Genomic DNA, 17794 nt, shown 5'->3' with positions numbered 1-17794 from the left:
TAAATTTGTTTGATCTGAAACATTAAAGTGGGACAAACATGCAAAAAAATCAGGAAGGGGGCAACACTTTTTCACACCACTGTATAACATGTTGTATATAAAAGTTTACATACTCAAGAGTTGCAAAATCTGTTCCAAAACCAGTTCGCAGCAATAACGAAAACTGTACTTTTAATTATTGTTCTAATTCCATAAGAACAGGGAAGCCACAACACAGCTATAACGATAACGACGCAGAGGAACGATATCTTGGAATCACTCTAACATTTAAAGCGTTATACTACATCTAACAAACAGAAAGTTACCGTTCTTAGTGTGAACTGGCCTTTACATTGTGAATGAACAGTCAATCCTTGGGCGTTAAAACACTCAGTTGTTGTAGCTGCTAGACGTAAATAATACTCCTATTAATATGATTTTAGAGGGAGGACATTTTCTAACCTTTTCTGTGTGAAATTATATCCAAATGTAATACTTTGTCCACAGGTCAACGCAACTCCACCAGCTGTCCCTGGAAGTCTGTCGTCTCGTAGAATTAGGTACAAACTTGATCAAACTCACCTGTCTGTAATTTCCTAGACATCCTGAAGACAGATGAGTTTGAGAAAGGTTAGATCTAAACAATGCAGGACAACAGACCACCAGGAGGCACATTTGAAGATAACACACAGACTTTTAGTTCATGGAATTGCTTTTATAAGCTTCACATTTCTGCTTTTAAACATACAGGCGCATCTCAGAAAATTAGAATATGGTGAAAAAGCTCATTTTTTCTTGTAACTCATTTCAAAAAGTGAAACTTTCATATATTTTAGATTCATTACATGTAAAGTAAAACACTTAAAAAACAATTAGTTTTAATTTTGATAAAAATGGGGCAGTCGTGGCCTAGTGGATAGAGAGTTGGACTTGTAACCCAAGGGCATGGGTTCGAGTCTCAGGTCCAGCAGGGGGAGTGAATAACCAACACTTTCTCCACCCTCAATACCACGACTGAGGTGAGACCCTTGAGCAAGGCACCGAACCTCCAATTGCTCCCCGGGTGCCGCAGCAATGGCTGCCCACTGCTCTGGGTGTATGTTCACTACTCTGTGTACACTTGGATGGGTTAAATGCAGAGCACAAATTCATACTAATAATGGGTCACCATACTCGGCCACACACCACTTCCCTTTCCCTTTATAATTAGAACTCATGAAAGTCAAAAATCAGTAGAATATTAGAATATTTCCTAAGATCAATCAAAAAAAGCATTTGCAAAACAGAAAAGTTCAAGTCATACTTGGTCTGGGCTCCTTTAGAACAAACTAAAGTAAAGTCGTGACGTATTGTCAAGTATGGTGACCCATACTCGAAATTGGTGCTCTGCGTTTAACCCATCCAAGTGCACACACACAGCAGTGAGTAGTGAACAAATGCGCGCACACACACACACACACACACACACACACACACACACACACACACACACACACACACACACCCAGAGCAGTGGGCAGCCATGCTGCAGCGCCCGGGGAGCAGTTGGGGGTATTGAAGGCGGAGAGAGCGCTGGACATTCCCTCCCCCCACCTACAATTCCTGCCGGCCGGGGGCTCGAACTCGCAACCTTTCGATTACGAGTCCGACTCTCTAACCATTAGGCCACGACTTCCCCTGCATCAGTGAGGAATGGCATGGAAGCGATCAGCCTGTGGCTCTGCTGAGGCACTATTGAGCCTTCAGCTCGACTGGATTGTTGGATCGACTGTTTCTCATCTTTCTCTTGAAAATATCCCATTGATTCCATATGGGGTTCAGGTCAAACATGTCAGGCCAATCAAGCACAGTAATTTCATGGTCAGCAAACCACTTGGAAGTGGTTTTGGCACTGTGGGCAGGTGCTAAAGTCCTGCTGGAAAAGGAAATCAGCATCTCCATAAAGCTTGTCAGCAGACGGAAGCATAAAGTGCTCTAAAATCTCCTGGTAGAACGGCTGCATTGACTTTGGACTTGATAAAACACAATGGACCAACACCAGCAGACGTCACGGCACCCCAAATCATCAATGACTTCGGAAACTTCACACTGGACTTCAAGCAGCTTGGATTCTGTGCCTCTCCAGTCTTCCTCCAGACCTTGATTTCCAAATGAATTAATTTTTTTACTTTTATCTGAAAAGAGGACTTTGGACCACTGAGCAACAGTCCAGATCTTTTTCTCCTTAGCCCAGGTAAGATGCTTCTGACGTTGTTTCTGTTTCAGAAGTGGCTTGGTAGCCCTTTTCCTGAAGACGTTTGAGTGTGGTGACTCTTGATGCACTGACTCCAGCTTCAGTCCACTTCTTGTGAATCTCTCCCAAGTGTTTGAATCGGCTTTGCTTGACAGTATTCTCAAGCTTCCAGTCATCCCTGTTGCTTGTGCACATTTTCCCAATTTCTTCCTTCCAGTCAACTTTGCATTTAATATGCTTTGATACAGCACTCCGTGAACAGCCACCCCTTTCAGTATTGACCCTCTGTGACTTACCCTCTTTGTGGAGGGCGTCAATGTTCATCTTCTGGATCATTGCCAAGTCAGCAGTCTTCCCCATTATTGTGGTTTCAAAAAACAAGAGATACCCACAATTTATACTGTAGGGATAGTCATTAATTGAAACTCAAATGTAAATATTCTAATATTTTGAGATACAGATTTTTGACTTTCATGAGCTGTGAGCTCTAATCATCAAAATTAAAACAAAAAAAACTTTTGAAGTGTTTTACTTTACATGTAATGAATCTAAAATATATGAAAGTTTCACTTTTTGAAATAAGTGACAAGAAAAAAAATAAACTTTTTCACCAAATTCTGATTTTCTGAGATGCACCTGTACTCCGAAATGTAGTGAACCTGAAACATTTTAATGTGATATCCAAATTGCTGGTGTGATTTTCTTATAGAAATGCGAATGAAGATGTACCACTAGATGGCCGGATTGCATGAGTACTTTCAGATGCCATTATTAAAAAATGGATTCCCAAATGATTGACATGCCAAGTGCTCATTCTGACTCTGAACCATTTAAAATGAGTGAATTATTTGCAACCATAAGGTTAATTTAATAAATCTAGACTATAAAAGCATTTATTTTTCACACTTAATGACTAAATAAAAACAAGGCACACCAATGATATTGCATATCTTTATAGAAAAAATAAGCTTTCACATTTCAAAACTTTTTTTGCCTGGTTTTTCCAAGTTTTTTTTTTTTTTTTTTCAGTTTAAATTTTTATAGTTCCTACATTTACGTGGTAAATAAACATTTTGGCAATAGCCATGCTCATTCAGTCTCCTCCGCCGAGGCACAGTCCTTAACGTCTTCCAGCTGAGGTGGTAGAGACAGTCTGGAAGTCTCCACGTTTCAGGGACGTGGCAAACAGTCATTGAAGAACAAGCATTTAAGACAGTCCTGCTTAAGGTAGAACGGCCGTGCTGCAGTCCTATTCTGCTCCTGACAAACGTCTCCGGATGTCCATTACTGTTGGTCGGCCCGGATGATGAACATCATCCAGTCCAGTCCATCATGAGTCCAGTTCCACCATACTGATGAGCCGTGACCCATCAGTGGTCAAAAGGCACCATGCGTCCAGCACAGACTGCGGCTCCTGTACACATTTCTGCTGATTTACATACCTTGGTTTCTTAATCTAAACAATTCAGACAAGAGCAAAACTGACGTCAACAACATAACCCTCCCTCAAAATGACAAGACGATTAAACAGGAACAAAAGTAATGCAATTTTTTAAAATAAACACACAAAACCAACCATAGGTGTTGCCCAAGTCATTCTGCCAACTATAATTAACCAGACCGATGAGAGTTTAACACAGTACAGGTATTTGGCCTAGTCAACAAAACTGGACATTGAATATATTCATGGCATCAGAGAGGCCGTTGTCGCCTCTCCAAGCGGTTTGTAACAATGACAGCTGCCAGCTTCAACCACACTCATAGGGTTTTGTGCAAAAGTTTCAGTGCAAAACCCCCCCAAAAAAACAATTTTGTGCCGGTCAGTTATGGGAAGGATAGCGACAGGCTGACCGTGAACCTTTACGCATCTTATATAGCTCTTTCAGAAGTCCTTCATTTGATCTATACCAGCGTGTCAACATTAAAATCACATTTTAAGCTTATTCTCACTTGAGCTCCTTCTCACTGACATAACAAGGTGACTTTTTATTTTTACATGGTAAAATATTTTAAAACAAATCCTAATTGTTGCTGATCCAAATGTCTACACTGGAGACGCCAGCACAACATTAACCTAAACGCTAAATGCTGGTCCTTTCAGAATCACTTCAGTGGGCCAGTTACTTCAAAATTAAATACCTACTATTAAATGATATTTAAACTGTTTTCAAAGTTAGCAGATGATGTAATTCAAATACATACTGTGTTGATTTGGCCAGTTTGTAAGTAACTGAGAAACACTGAGAACACTATCACAAAGAAAAGGAGTTTAGAAAAAGCGATTCCTTTTCACTGCTTTGAACCCGTCAAATTTAGATCTTCACATTGTAAAGCGGTTTAGATGCCTACTGAGATGAATCGGATGATAATTATGGATCCTATAAATGTACCCATTTTAAATCACTTATAGCACCCATGCAGAGAGAAGAGCGTGTGGAAGATTTTGGAAAACATCAATGCTAATAATCGAGTGAAAACAGTACTTCGATGACCTGCTGTGTGTCGAATGAAGCCACAGCCAAAAGCTTATTGAGATATTCTATAGCTAGATACTGTCTTAAAAGTGCTCATTTAAAAAGAAAGTTACAGCCGTTTACCCTTCTCTTGCCCTTTGTTAGATTTTGCTCTGGTCTCACTATTCCACATTCAAATTAAATATCTGGAAGCTATGTTATGCTAGAGCCTTTGTCCAATCACTCATTTTCTGTAAACAGTGACTCAAATTGGCTATGACCTTTCCAGAGTTGGATACCTTGGAAATGGACAGTTGTACACTTTCTCTCACTCAGTTGAATAGCAACAGCAAAAAACAAACAAAACAAACAAATGGGAAAATATTAATAACAACAACCACAACTGAATAAAAATAATTGCACATTAACCATCTGAGAAAGATACTAAAAAAAAAAAAAAAAGGTAGAAAAAGAAGAGTATGCGCACAAAAGGACAAATACAGAAACAAAATGAAGTAGGAGAAACATGCAAAATGACAGTAGGGGTGAGAGCGATTGCTTTGCACCTTTTTTTTTTCTAAAGTTTCACCTTTGGCAAAGAAACATTTCACAGCAGTACCTTACATCAACTCAGAGACAGCAAATACAGAGATGGAGAGACAGATCTCTGCTTGTATTTCTTTGCCTTGACTTTCGTTGTACCATGTCCCTCGCTGAACGCTCGTGTCCTATGCGATCATGTATTGAGTGATGGCTCTGAGCGCATACAGCAGCTCGGCCTGCAGACGTGCTTCCATCACCAACAAATTTACATGAACCTAAAAGACAAAACGACAGATGTGTTTTAAAACACTTATGAAATACTCTATAGCCATTTCAAGTAGATGGTATATTTTGTTATTCGGTTTAACGCCATATTACAAAAGTTGTACAATTATCAAATAAAATGGTTTAAAAAATGCTTTTAAAAAAGCATGTTTATTGTTGAGGAGCATATTTGATACATCAGGCTTTTATAGCTCATTTAGTATGATAGGATAACATGGAGCTCATACTAGGAGGATAAAACATCTCAGTTTTACTAAAAGGCCTTTTACTTGCTAAAATAATATGAACCATCAGTCAAAGAATGCATGAAGTAGATTGAGTGCAACATTTTTTCCATCAAAGTTGATCATGATGATAATTTAGAGAATTTACACATCAAATGAGATATATTCGGCTTTGTGGGGTTACGTAGATGCTACTTAATTACCTTTTCTGACGCTTTGACAGGGGCCCAGGACAGTGGGCATAGAGGGGTCTTGCTGGAGTCAGGGTAGCAGGCCACAGCTTTAATATAAAGTTTCAGTCCACGCTCCAGTAACCGGTTGACTTCCCCATAATCATAATCATCATATCTAAGGGCAAAAGTGTCAATGTAAATGCTTTGTTTAGTTTTTTTGCCTTTATCAGCATTTTCAAAACTAGTCGTTGAGTGACAATGTGTAAGTGTGGAGTTGAAAACTTGGCAAAATGCAGAAGTGTGAGAAACCAGGGAACCAGGGTACCTAATGCCGTAGATACAATGAATGTAGTTCCAGATGGCTCGTTTGAGATCGGGGCTGTGAGGGAAAGGGAGGGAGGCCACATTGCGGAATCGCTCATCTAACAAGTGCCCTATATCAGAGTACAGCCTGTTCACCAACGAGAAGCCGTGATCCTCCCATGAATAGTCCTGCATAGAAAGACAAATAAATATAGCATTCATAACATAAACATTACTGCGGTATTTTAAAGACTGTTAAAGCGCATAATTTCTGCAATTTCTACAATGGCTTATAAACTACCACTCAAAAGTTTGGCACTGATAAGATTTCAATGTTTCTGAAAGAAGTCTTTTATGCTCACCAAGGCTGCATTTACTTCATAAACATACAGTAAAAACAGTAATATTGTGAAATAATATTTTAATATAAAAACTTTTATATTTTAAAATGTAATTTATTCCTGATGTCAATGCTGAATTTTCAGCATGATGTCTTCAGTGTCACATGATCCTTCAGAAATCATTATAATATGCTCAAGAACAAAAATTATTTATATTATCAAGTTTTTCATTCTCTCATTAATTGAAAATGTATTAGAAATTATTAAAAATATTTTTATAACAATACTAAAGTCTGTAATCTTACTTGTGATAAACAATGCATCCTTCATGAATATAAGTATTTATTTCACACCCTAAATAAATATAACCCTAAACTTCTCAATATAAGTTGGGATAAAACATACTGCTTTTAACTATAGGAACTGCATGCAACTCCCATTCAAATCAAATGTAGAAAGCCTACTTGCATTTGAGAGGACTTGTCAGTGGCACAGTGCTTCCTTTTAAGGTTTTGAGAGTAACATTATGTGCTGACAGTCTTGAGATGGAAGGGTATGAGCTCTAATTATGACCCTTAGTACCCTTTTATGCTACTACTTTTGGTAGGTGACACCCAATGCAAAGTCTCTGTCCCCACCTGCACCCGGAATACTTGGAAATGGTCCTCCTCCCGTCTGGCAAATTCCTGGTAGCCGAATTCTGGGTCTGTGACGAAGCGGGAGGGGTCTGCGGACAACATTGCCTCGTCCTCCTCCTCCACATCTGATATGGAGTTGCATTTGAGAAAGAGAAAAGCAGGTTACGAAAGAGGGTCCATGGAGCGAGCGATATATACACAAGAAAAAGCCCTTGTGTAAAAATAACTCTCTAAACACTCATCCAATCCAAAATTACACATCCTGTTTACAGCAGCATTGGGAAACATGGTTACACCACACACTGGCTTTAGACTGATGAACATCTTACCTGCATGTAGGAGTGTCTGCGAATGGAGTCGGTCTCCTTTTCTTTCCTTGATCTCCTCCTGGGATTTTTGTATTTGTTCTCGAAGGCAAGTGACTTCGCAGCTGGAGTCTAAGGACTAAAAAAGAGCCAACAATGCAGGTTATGCTTGTATTACAACTGACTTCACATGGCTTGCACAGTGCTGTACTAGGGATGTCAAAAATATTGTTACTTAAGTGCCAAGCTGATATTTGAGTTAAAAAATAAATAATGAATAGCCAGCCTATTATAAAAAATTACAGAAGAGCAGAAAGACTGTGCTTTTGATGTATGATTTAAAAAAAAAAAAAAAAAAAAAGAAGAATTAGAGGTAGAATTAATTTGTAGTTTTTTGATATAATTAAAGTAATTTTATTGTACACTACCATTTTTTAAATATTTTATGAAAGAAGTCTCTTATGCTCACTATGGGTGCTGTTATTCAATCAAAAACACAGTAAAACAGTATTATTGTGAAATATTACAATTTAAAGTTACTTTTTATTTTTTTTTTATACATATTTTAAAATGTAATTTATTCTTGTGATGCAAAGCTGAATTCTCAGCATCATTACTCCAGTCTTCAGTGTCACATGATCCTTCAGAAATCATTCTAATATGATGATTTGCTGAATACAAGTATTATTATAATTTTTTTTTGTAAATCTTCCTTAATCCACACTTTTGAACAGAAGTGAATAATAATACTGCAGTTAAATTTGTGTGTGTGTGTGTGGGGGGGTAAAATAAAATTAAATAAAATAATCGCACTGTTTACTTAATTTACCTTTAATGGCTTTTCATTTGCTCTTTATATTATTAACGATTACGGATCATGTATTTTATCTGGGTTTTTTTTAAAAATCTGTTTATCTGTCATCCGTACCCTTCGCCGTGGTGCCTTCTCTGTGGGTCCAGCAGGGGGTGGCGATAAGGCAGTGTTGCCATTGGCAGCGTCACAGAGACAGTAGCCGGGGGGCGTGCCGTGATGTACTCTGGGAGTGGGAGTGGTGTCCGAGTCAGAACCAGAACCGAAAACAAAACTGCAAAGGGAGTGACAGTGGGCCAGCAGAACCACGGCCTGGACGAGCTCAGCCAGAGACCAGCACTGCTCTCCCGTCTTGAGCAGAGCCTGTATGTGCGAGTGTGCCGTGAGCCAAGGCTGATGGGCCAGGACCTTGTTGATGTGATCAAGGTGCCGCAGACGCAGGGGTGCAGCCTCCAACCCCTGAAGCCATAACGGGTCTCCGCCAACCCGCAGAAACTGAGCCGAGTGCAGAGACACCAGGTACCTACAGTGATGTCGCGCCGCAGCCTGAAACACAAACACATTTATCAGTTAACCTGAGATATTATTTGAGCCTGTGATTGACTGTAGAGCATGTCCATACCATGATGGCAATGTAGTGGCGGTAGTGCAGGGGTAATGGGCCATCCATATAGAGAATGTAGTGCTGTGTGCGCAGGAAACTCTCCAGGTACTGTGGGTGAGAGGCCATCTGCTGAGAAACCGAGTCCAGACGCCCCCTGTTGGCCAGAGCCTTCACACACAAGAGAGAAGCACGGTCTTTCTCAGAGTTAACCATCACCTGCCAAAAAGAATAAAACACAGGAATGAGAAATTGACAAACAAAAGGCAGATTAAAAAAAAAAAAAAAAAAAAAAAAAAGCGCTTGAACGAAAAACACCTATTCAGTGTGTTTTGAGGTTAATCTCAAAAGGAACCACCTTAAAATAACTAGTGTTTGCAGCATTCCTCAAATAGTTCCCAACAAAAAAAATAAAGCAGTAAAGGAATAGTAGCAAACAAACAAGGCGTCTGCCATGGGTCCTGCGGGTATCGAGGGACAGTAATAGACATTCCACACTAACAGCGACCCACTGCTGTTTCAGACCAGACAGACGTCTGTTGACCTCAATCTCCTACTTTCACACCCCAAGATGCTTAAAATACATACAGATTATAAAAATGGCAATGGACACCATACCCATGTATAACCACAGGCACAACTTGGGAGTTGAGCAGCAATCGTCCGTATTTAGCATAGGAGACTATTTTAGCCAATTTGTGGAAAGGAAATCGATGTGAAAATGGCAAATACATTGTCCCGATGTCCTTGTTTGACTGGTGTTGAAGAGATCTGCTGATTCATGTCTTGTTTTTAAATGCTGACTATGAAGGCCAACCGAGGCCTTGTGCCTGCACCTTTGGCCTGCTTTGTGTCTAACTGTGGGATTATGGAAATCCTGCCCACTCTCCTCCTGTTCAAGCGCCTCACAGAGAGAGAGAGTGCAGAAGAAGAAACAGGAGACTGGAGAGTAGTGAGAGAGCAACTGAAGCAAATAGAAGCAGAGCTGGTGAAAATGGGTATTATTGGACTAGAGAATACATTTTCTGTCATTTATCAGAGCATATGATTCTAAAAAAAAAGTTTTTACAATTGTGCAACAAAACTGTGGTTACAATCTCTACTTTGAAATTACTTATTTTTTCTATTGATGTAGCATAGGCTAAGTGGCTTCAATACAATTTCACAATTCCACACAGAAATGCGTTGCATTATTGAAGTTCAATGCAATCTGAAGGCCATTTTAAAGGTCAATGACACATTTTGACATAATAGTGGTAGATTTTTGATTAACTAACAGCAATGGAACTACAATAGCTCTAGGGTACAATGTATTATCACAATATTTTTCTCATATCATTCGATATCAATATTTATCTCATACTATTAATGAGGAAATGCTTTTCACATGTTTAAAGGCCTTTAGAATGAATGTAAACATAACTTGTTGGTTTACAAGCAAATGTCTACATCTACGCTACTTTTTAATTTGGAGTCCCACAAAATCAGTTTTATTTTTTCCTAAATCTGCGTCCAATTATTTTCTATCATTATTATACACGATTATTATTACTTTAATAAGAACATTATATTATATAATAGTAATAGAACTTGAATTTCTTCAAGTTAAACCAAACTTTTATTTTGTCGGTTTGTCATGAAGATCTTAGACATTCAGTTTGCATTTGATAGCTTTTCTCAAATGAAATGGTGAAATGCTGGTGAAGTGACTCTCATGCAGCTCTGCAGATGAAGATCATGTGAACTGTCCTCATATAATGAGATGACAGATGCAAAAACACACCATGACAAAACTGTACCGCTCATTCAAAATGAACATGCAGACTTTTAAGTGACATTGACCTGATCGTCTAGGCTAAATATTACTTTGCTCAAGTTTATTATCGATCCTGTGGATTGTTTCCCAATGTATATCAATTTATTGTCTACCTCTAGTCTTGGCTCTCATTTCTAGTATGTGATATGAGATCAGTTGTAGAGTTTGACCGTGAGAGGGTGGCCTCCGTACTTCCTTCGAGTAAACCGCTGCTCCGTGGGTCTGGCTATATTTAGTCATATTTAGTTACACTTTCTGGGATGGGGGGAGAGAAGTGGATGAGCTCTGACTGAACGCAAACATGAACGTGGTCACGTATTGACTGAAATCTTGTTACATAGTTACGGGGGACAACTGAGAGCCGTGGCCAAAACAGCTCTGGGCCATCATAACTCTTCCTGACAGTACTGAAGATTCACACAGACAGCACGACACGTACTGCGCCTACAATCCCTTTGAGTCACTATACATTTTGGGTCTCCAAATACCACTTAAAATCACATTAAAGAACTGATAGCAATTAGCCAACAGAAAATCTGTTTACTTTCTACATTGCTGAATCTTGTTGGTGAAAATATGTGGGTAATAAATTACACCCAGGCCTACAGACTGCTTGTCCGGTCCTAGCTCTTCATACGGTGTCTGACAGAAAAGAGAGGGTTATAAATAGTCCTAGAGGACAGCTGAGATAGCACTTGCATAGATAAGAAAGAAACGCCATTCCTACACAAGGGAAACCATGAAATAACAACGAAAACAGCATTTTACGTGCGGGATGACATGAACATCTCTCCAGACAGGTTCCTCAAGTAAATGTTCATAAAAGGGAATGAACTTAAACACTAAACCTTCGTGTTTTATATTTGCTTCTTAATCCAATTTAACATGCATTTCCGATGAAAAGTAGTTTGCACTGAGGTGCAGACAGTGGTTTGTCGTCTATTGGAAAATGCCTAACCTGTTTACTGAGGTATTTGAAAGCCCGAAACTTAACATTTAATATAAAGTCATTAAAAAAAAAAAGACATCTGGTTGATGACTAATTTTAAGAGGCAACTTGAAACAGGAACAAAGACACTCTCTTCTATCAAGGAAAAAGATCCGTGTCAAGGCGGTGCTGAAAGCTGTGATATGTTTCTGCCCGAGATACAGGTGTCTTGTCATTCAATTCAGTCGAGGCTTGTGAAACATGTGCAAGCAAAACATGCCAATCAAAGCATCATGGACTAACATTACAGTTACCTAGAAAGTCTGGCATTTATACTCCAGATCAAATGCCTATCCAGATCTATTTCTGCATAACTTCCATGCATTTGTTGTGTCCCAAATGACACACACCACTACACACTCTACTGACTAACATATGAACTTTATAAAGTTATTTTGTCATCCAACACTGGAGTCTAATAGCCCGTTCCCCCTGTGTTACATAAAGAAAGGCTGCAACAGTTGAGTGCATGAAATGTTCAACATTCCACATTTCATCTTTTTGGTTAATTAAGTGCATCATCTTGGTATATGAAGTGCACTTTTTCTTTCTAGAATTTCCAGTGTTAACATACTACTGTAAAAAATGCTTTTTCAATTAAAACAAAGATTACCAGGATACATATTTTACAAGAAAATACTAATGCAGTCTTTCTACTTTAAAATTTCATTTTGTTACTTGCCAATTTTTTTGTTATTGTTTGTAAAATTTACTAGCAAATGTTTCTACTATAAAATGGCATAGAATAGTGCACGAGTATGTGAAGTGGGATGCACTTATTGTTTAGATACAGAAGCATTTTGCGCTGGGAAAAGCTCTAAGAATATAGAAGAAGTGAAAATACGGTCAACCAAGAGCCATATTGGCAATAAAGCACAAGCCACATAGGGACAAGTCATTTAAAGAAGACTAAGATCTTGAGGTCAGCCTCAAACAACAGTTCAAACAGTATTCTCCATTGGGACGCAAATACAAGTGCACATTCCCTGGTAAGCAGATCACATGTCTCCGAGCCTGGTCGCAATGCCCAAAACTCCTCAGTGGTGACCCAGAAAAAACAGGCAACTGCAAATACAGATATATTCAACATGCTATCGTGGTTCAATACAGAGAGTTCATTTCATAGCCCGTATCGGCAGCCGCAGAAAATCGCAAGGGGGAGTCTGTATCCCTGGAACGAGACAAAACAACTTGCAATTAACTACTAATGAAACTTCAGAGGGAAATTACAGACTAATGCAAGTCATATAAGCAGCTGAGAGACACTCACACACCAACACAGGCGCAGCAGATGCTGTCAACCGAGGTTTTTGTGAATGTATCAAGCTGCCATCAACAAAAGATGTTTGTTAAACTTGTCAATTAGGGAATAAAGTTCATATATAACACCAGCACAGTTCATGGTCAATAGCATAAGGTTATTTTGAAACTTGGGGCGATTTTTTTGTCAATACAGTATGCCTCATCAGCACCAGCAACATGCACCAACATGTCTTTACCAACAGTCAACACGAAACAGGAAGTCAGTCTCATATCCTCTTGGCGAGTCCCTCAGATTCAGCCGAAATCTTGTTTATTGGGTAAAGGTGCCACTTTCGGCAATCATAATTCCTGTTTCTGTGAACAATAACAGCATACATAATAATTCAGTTATTTGTTTGATTAAAACAAGTTAAAGTGCTACACAAAGCAGCATCTATGTGATATATTAGAGATACAAAAAAAGTGCAAGATCTCTCCACGAACAAACAAAACAGCATTTAGATTTGAATATATTTGCATGTACTCTTGCGTTTAGATTTGAATGAGTTCATGTGTTTATTCTTGCTGGTCAAATAAAATAAAAAAAAATCTAAAAAGGCCTTAAAGGGATAGTTCACCCAAAAATGTAATTCTGTCATCAGTTGCTCACTCTCATGTTGTTCAAAAACTGTTCTTCATGCAAAGAAAGTCAACGATCACCAAAATTGTTTGGTTAGAAACATTCTTTAAAATATCATCTTTTGTGTTCTGCAGAAGAAATTAAGTCATACAGGTTTGAAACTACTTAAGTGACACCAGAATTTTTATTCATGGGTGAATGATCCCTTTAATTGTGCGACATATCACTACTTAAATAAAACAGGCAAACATAAGCCTACTGCTCATCTTTTGTCATTTGAGGACGGTCTATACATGAGGCTCTAAACTGACGGGGGGCTTCAGTTCAGGGCCTGAGTCCAGAATAAGAGCAAGATGCGATATTCAATCTGCATTCTCAGAAGGCCTGGAGGGCTCAGTCCTTGACATGCGCAAATGCCTCAACTGCTGTTGCACAAACCCCATCTCTCTCCCTCTCTACAAAGGAAACACTATTTTGGCTTGCCAACCTGGAAGCCAGGAAGAACAAAACAGCCAGCTGCACCTCACTGGGGGTTGGACTGAAACAAGGCCTGCAGCAAACACACATACACAGACAGACACACACAAACAAACACGGCAAGCCACATATGGATGCAGTCAGACGACCAGGAAGACTGACATTTACATAAGCAGACAGTGTGACATACATTCAGCAGCTTGCATATGACGGATAGTGAAGTGAAGGCAGATTATTGATGAATCACATTTCCTCTAGGGAAGTCCAAGATTTGGTTTGCTGGTGAAATCAGTTGTCTGTTATTTTGCCATCTTTATGCTTTTGTGGTCTTCATATCCAGAAGTGAATCATGGTCAGCTATGCCTCAAATGTAAGTCTAGCCTATATATAAGCTACATAATGGATTGCAAATTTTACCATACTGTTCTGACAAGGTTACAAAAGTAGCATAGTCAGGATATTAAAAATGCCCTCTATGTGAAACACATCAGGGGAGCTTTGAAACACATATTATAATACTTATCACCTACAGACATTGTTCTGAAGAGTATCTTTTACAAATGGACCAGTGGTTAGTTAAGGGGGGGGGGGAGAGAAAACGAGTTTATAATGTTAACAATCGAAGTACAAGCCTAGGGGATATTTTTTTTTTTTTATGGGCTGGCAAATGAGAGCATATTTCTGAGAAATGTTTAAATGACACATTCCTCTATTGTTCTCCTGTATGCGCAGCAGAGCAATTCTGCTGCGCCCCCTCAGGATTTCAGGAGGTACTGCAGGCGAATGGGGAGAAAAACAACTTTGATTGGCAGTATATCAGCATCACATCACACAAACGGGAGAAAGAGAAAACACTCACACAACAATACCAAAAAGTCAAGCATAAAGAAATGTTAAATACATCTTCCTGTGTCACGGTTTACGGTTGTAACTACAAAGGGCTTTGTGTGAACTGCGACAAATCATACTACGACAGCGCCACAGACAAATGACAGCTTTTCATTTTCACAAAAGCTTATACGCAATCATTTGGTTAAAGAATACACTTAAACAAGAAAATAAATACAAAATGAAGGAAAAAAACAACGAGTTGAATATTCAAAATGAATGCTCCTGTGTCGATACGACCCAAAAATACTAAATCAGTTGTCTTCGTGTATAAAACAGGAGATTCATCTTACAAACAACTCAACAAAGAGCTCAGACGTGACAAAACGTCAACATAGAAAATCTTATTGTCATGTAGGTTTATATTATGGGTAAACCCATAACCATGGCTTAATCTGCACCAAAGGCTTTCCAGACTGCAGTCTTAATTCCTGTTTTGCATTTAAAATTTGGGAATATTCAAAAAATGCATACGTGCAACACATAATAGTTGCAACAATGGCCATCTAAACCAAACTGAAGTATGAACTAAGCATATGCACGACAAAGAGGCTAATTAAGCTGATTTTACTGTCATGAATGCAATGGATTTGCACAGTTTTTCATTCCATAAAATACAAAACTAAAAGACAAAATATGTCCTGCTATCACTATTGTTATGAGAGTTCAAAGCTGCTTTAATTACAGATGAATTGAAGCACAAACGTTAAATCCAAGAAAATTAAACTGCAAGACTGCAGCTTTACAGGCTCAAAAACGAAGTTAATTATTTATTGTTCCTGAAATTAACAATGAATTGGCGTTTAAAAGTCGAAGCAAACAGTCATTGGTTGAAAAGTGGCGATTTGAGTAACGTTAACAACACAAAGCGGACTGATTTTACTCATATATGTGAATGACGTTAGTTTTTCACTTTATGCTAGAAAATAACGGATATTATTTATGGCGACGATTGAGTCTTTTCTTTCAAAGAGGGACTTTTGAATATGTATTCAATAATAATGACATGTATATGTTTGAGGAGCGTTTTAAACATGAATGAACGACATTAAAGAGTCGATGCTTTTGCTAAATAGATGAACTGTCAACTTTGAAACTTCCCAGCAAGAGTCTGGATAACCTACAGCTACGGTTTAGTTATTATCTTCACTTCAGGCTTTCATGTTACCTGATTTTGAACGAACTGGCACTGGGTTCCAAGGCGATAGTCCATGTTTTTCGTGCAGATGATCATTTTCCTCCCTGTATGTGCATGAATGCGGCTCCTCTGGCTTTCTTGGTTCTTCTCAGCGACTCGCTAACAAAGGCCAAGCCGCTATGAGCTCTACATGTCCGGACACAGAGCTGCAGTGTCACTGGGCGAAAAAACTCTTGACTGACACTTCCACAGTGATGGCGTCCAATCAGAGAGCTAGGGAGGCGGGTCTAAGAGTGGAGCGCTGGCCAATCAAATTTTAGAACTGCGTTTTACTGTGACGGCTGTGTTTGTCCGACATCCGAGCCAATGAGCGTCGTCATGTGGTGGAAAAGTACCTGTCTGTTAAACACATTAAGCCCGCCCACTTTCATGACGCAACGCAGCCTGCCAACTAATTACTTTTTTTATTTTTATTAATTAATATAAAGAAAAATAGCAATTACAATTGTAAACATAGAGACAAAGCAAAATAAAAATGAAATAATACAAGAATATACACAGAGACAGACATACTTAAAAAAATTACAACAGCATAATAAAATCACATCTTAAAAAGAGACAAAGGAAGAGTATAAAGATACAGTTTTCATTGCTTTTGGATTAATATAACTTTGTATAGTTTCCAAATATTTGTCAAGGTCAATTCTGAATAAAGGAAACAAAGGTTTAGAGCCAGTAAATACTAATACTATTTAGGGTTGATTTTATGTGATGCAGGCAGGGTATAATTATTTTTTATAACATATAAATCATTCTTGGTCTCCCATTTTCCTCCAGTTGAGACTCTCGCAGCTACATAGGCCTGCTTTTTTTTTTTTTACTATAACTGAAATATGCATTTGGAAAATTGCACAATAATGCACAAAGAGACAATTCTGGGAGCTAGTGAATACAGCATGCCCATTGCTTAAAATCAAGGGGCCTAAGACAAACTTTGATGGGTGTAACTCTGTCTCCTGTTCCAATTGAGTAGGCTTTATCCAGGACCTAAGTGGGCACCTTGAAAACCCTCCCTGAAAACAGCCGTACCCTCCATAAATATACCGTGACTTTAAAAACACTGCTTTAAACTCAGATTCAGTCATTCGGTGAGTATAAATCCCCACATTTTTCAAAGTTAAACAGCTATATTTCTATGTTCTTCTTCATGCTATTCATTTACAGCAACACATATTGTATTGGCTAATATTGAACATGTGAAATATTGAATTAAACTAGATTTGGAGTTTCATATCTATCAGCTTTTATGTCTCATGCACTAGTACTCTTCTATTATTCACAAGGTGCCCTGTAAGGACGGTCTAGGTCAAGGAACACACAGATACTTAAACTACATGTGTCTCTGAAAAAAACAATGGTATTTCCATTGTAAAAATCAACAGAAAAAAATAGCTAATGAGTTCTGAAGAATATTATGAATTGTGAGTATATAGATAAAGAGGATGATATGACCTTTTAATATACTCATATTTAATTTAGAGATTATTTAGAGCTAACTCTACCATAACATAAAAATGGAGGCTGTTTGAGAGAAGGTGAGTCAGCTTTTTCATATGCTTTATTACAGAGCGTCTCCTTAACTAGTATGACAAAAGTGCTTATTCAACATGTGATGTCTTCCAGTTCTGTTCAGAGTGAACTTAACAAAAGCCTTCG

At 38.5% G+C, this 17794-nt stretch overlaps 1 protein-coding gene across 1 annotated transcript; it reads right to left on the bottom strand.

Annotated features, from left to right (window-relative positions):
• Window positions 1–3150: 3150 nt before the first annotated feature.
• LOC306883025 (sestrin-3-like) lies at window positions 3151–16317 on the bottom strand. The gene is made up of 8 exons (XM_079438079.1): window positions 16109–16317; window positions 8911–9108; window positions 8406–8834; window positions 7502–7616; window positions 7173–7297; window positions 6216–6382; window positions 5921–6065; window positions 3151–5483 (listed from the first exon to the last, which is right to left on the bottom strand). Exons 1-8 carry the CDS (start codon window positions 16172–16174, stop codon window positions 5394–5396), a joined length of 1335 nt encoding a protein of 444 aa, XP_079294205.1. The 5' UTR covers window positions 16175–16317; the 3' UTR covers window positions 3151–5393.
• Between the last annotated feature and the right edge of the window lie 1477 nt (window positions 16318–17794).

The sequence above is a fragment of the Barbus barbus genome (genome assembly GCF_936440315.1).
Source record: "Barbus barbus genome assembly, chromosome: 17".
Lineage (NCBI taxonomy): Eukaryota > Metazoa > Chordata > Actinopteri > Cypriniformes > Cyprinidae > Barbus > Barbus barbus.
Note: the sequence above shows the minus strand (reverse complement) of the source record. Positions and strands in the feature narration are given on the sequence as shown.

What these genes read in the sequence shown, in the direction of transcription:
- LOC306883025 (XM_079438079.1), bottom strand. Translation starts at nt 16,174, where the DNA reads ATGATCATCTGCACGAAAAACATGGACTATCGCCTTGGAACCCAGTGC. An exon ending in GCCAGTTCGTTCAAAATCAG is followed by an intron (nt 9,109 to 16,108) that starts GTAACATGAAAG and finishes TCTTTTTGGCAG; the next exon opens with GTGATGGTTAACTCTGAGAA. An exon ending in CTGTCAAAGCGTCAGAAAAG is followed by an intron (nt 5,484 to 5,920) that starts GTAATTAAGTAG and finishes TTTGTCTTTTAG; the next exon opens with GTTCATGTAAATTTGTTGGT.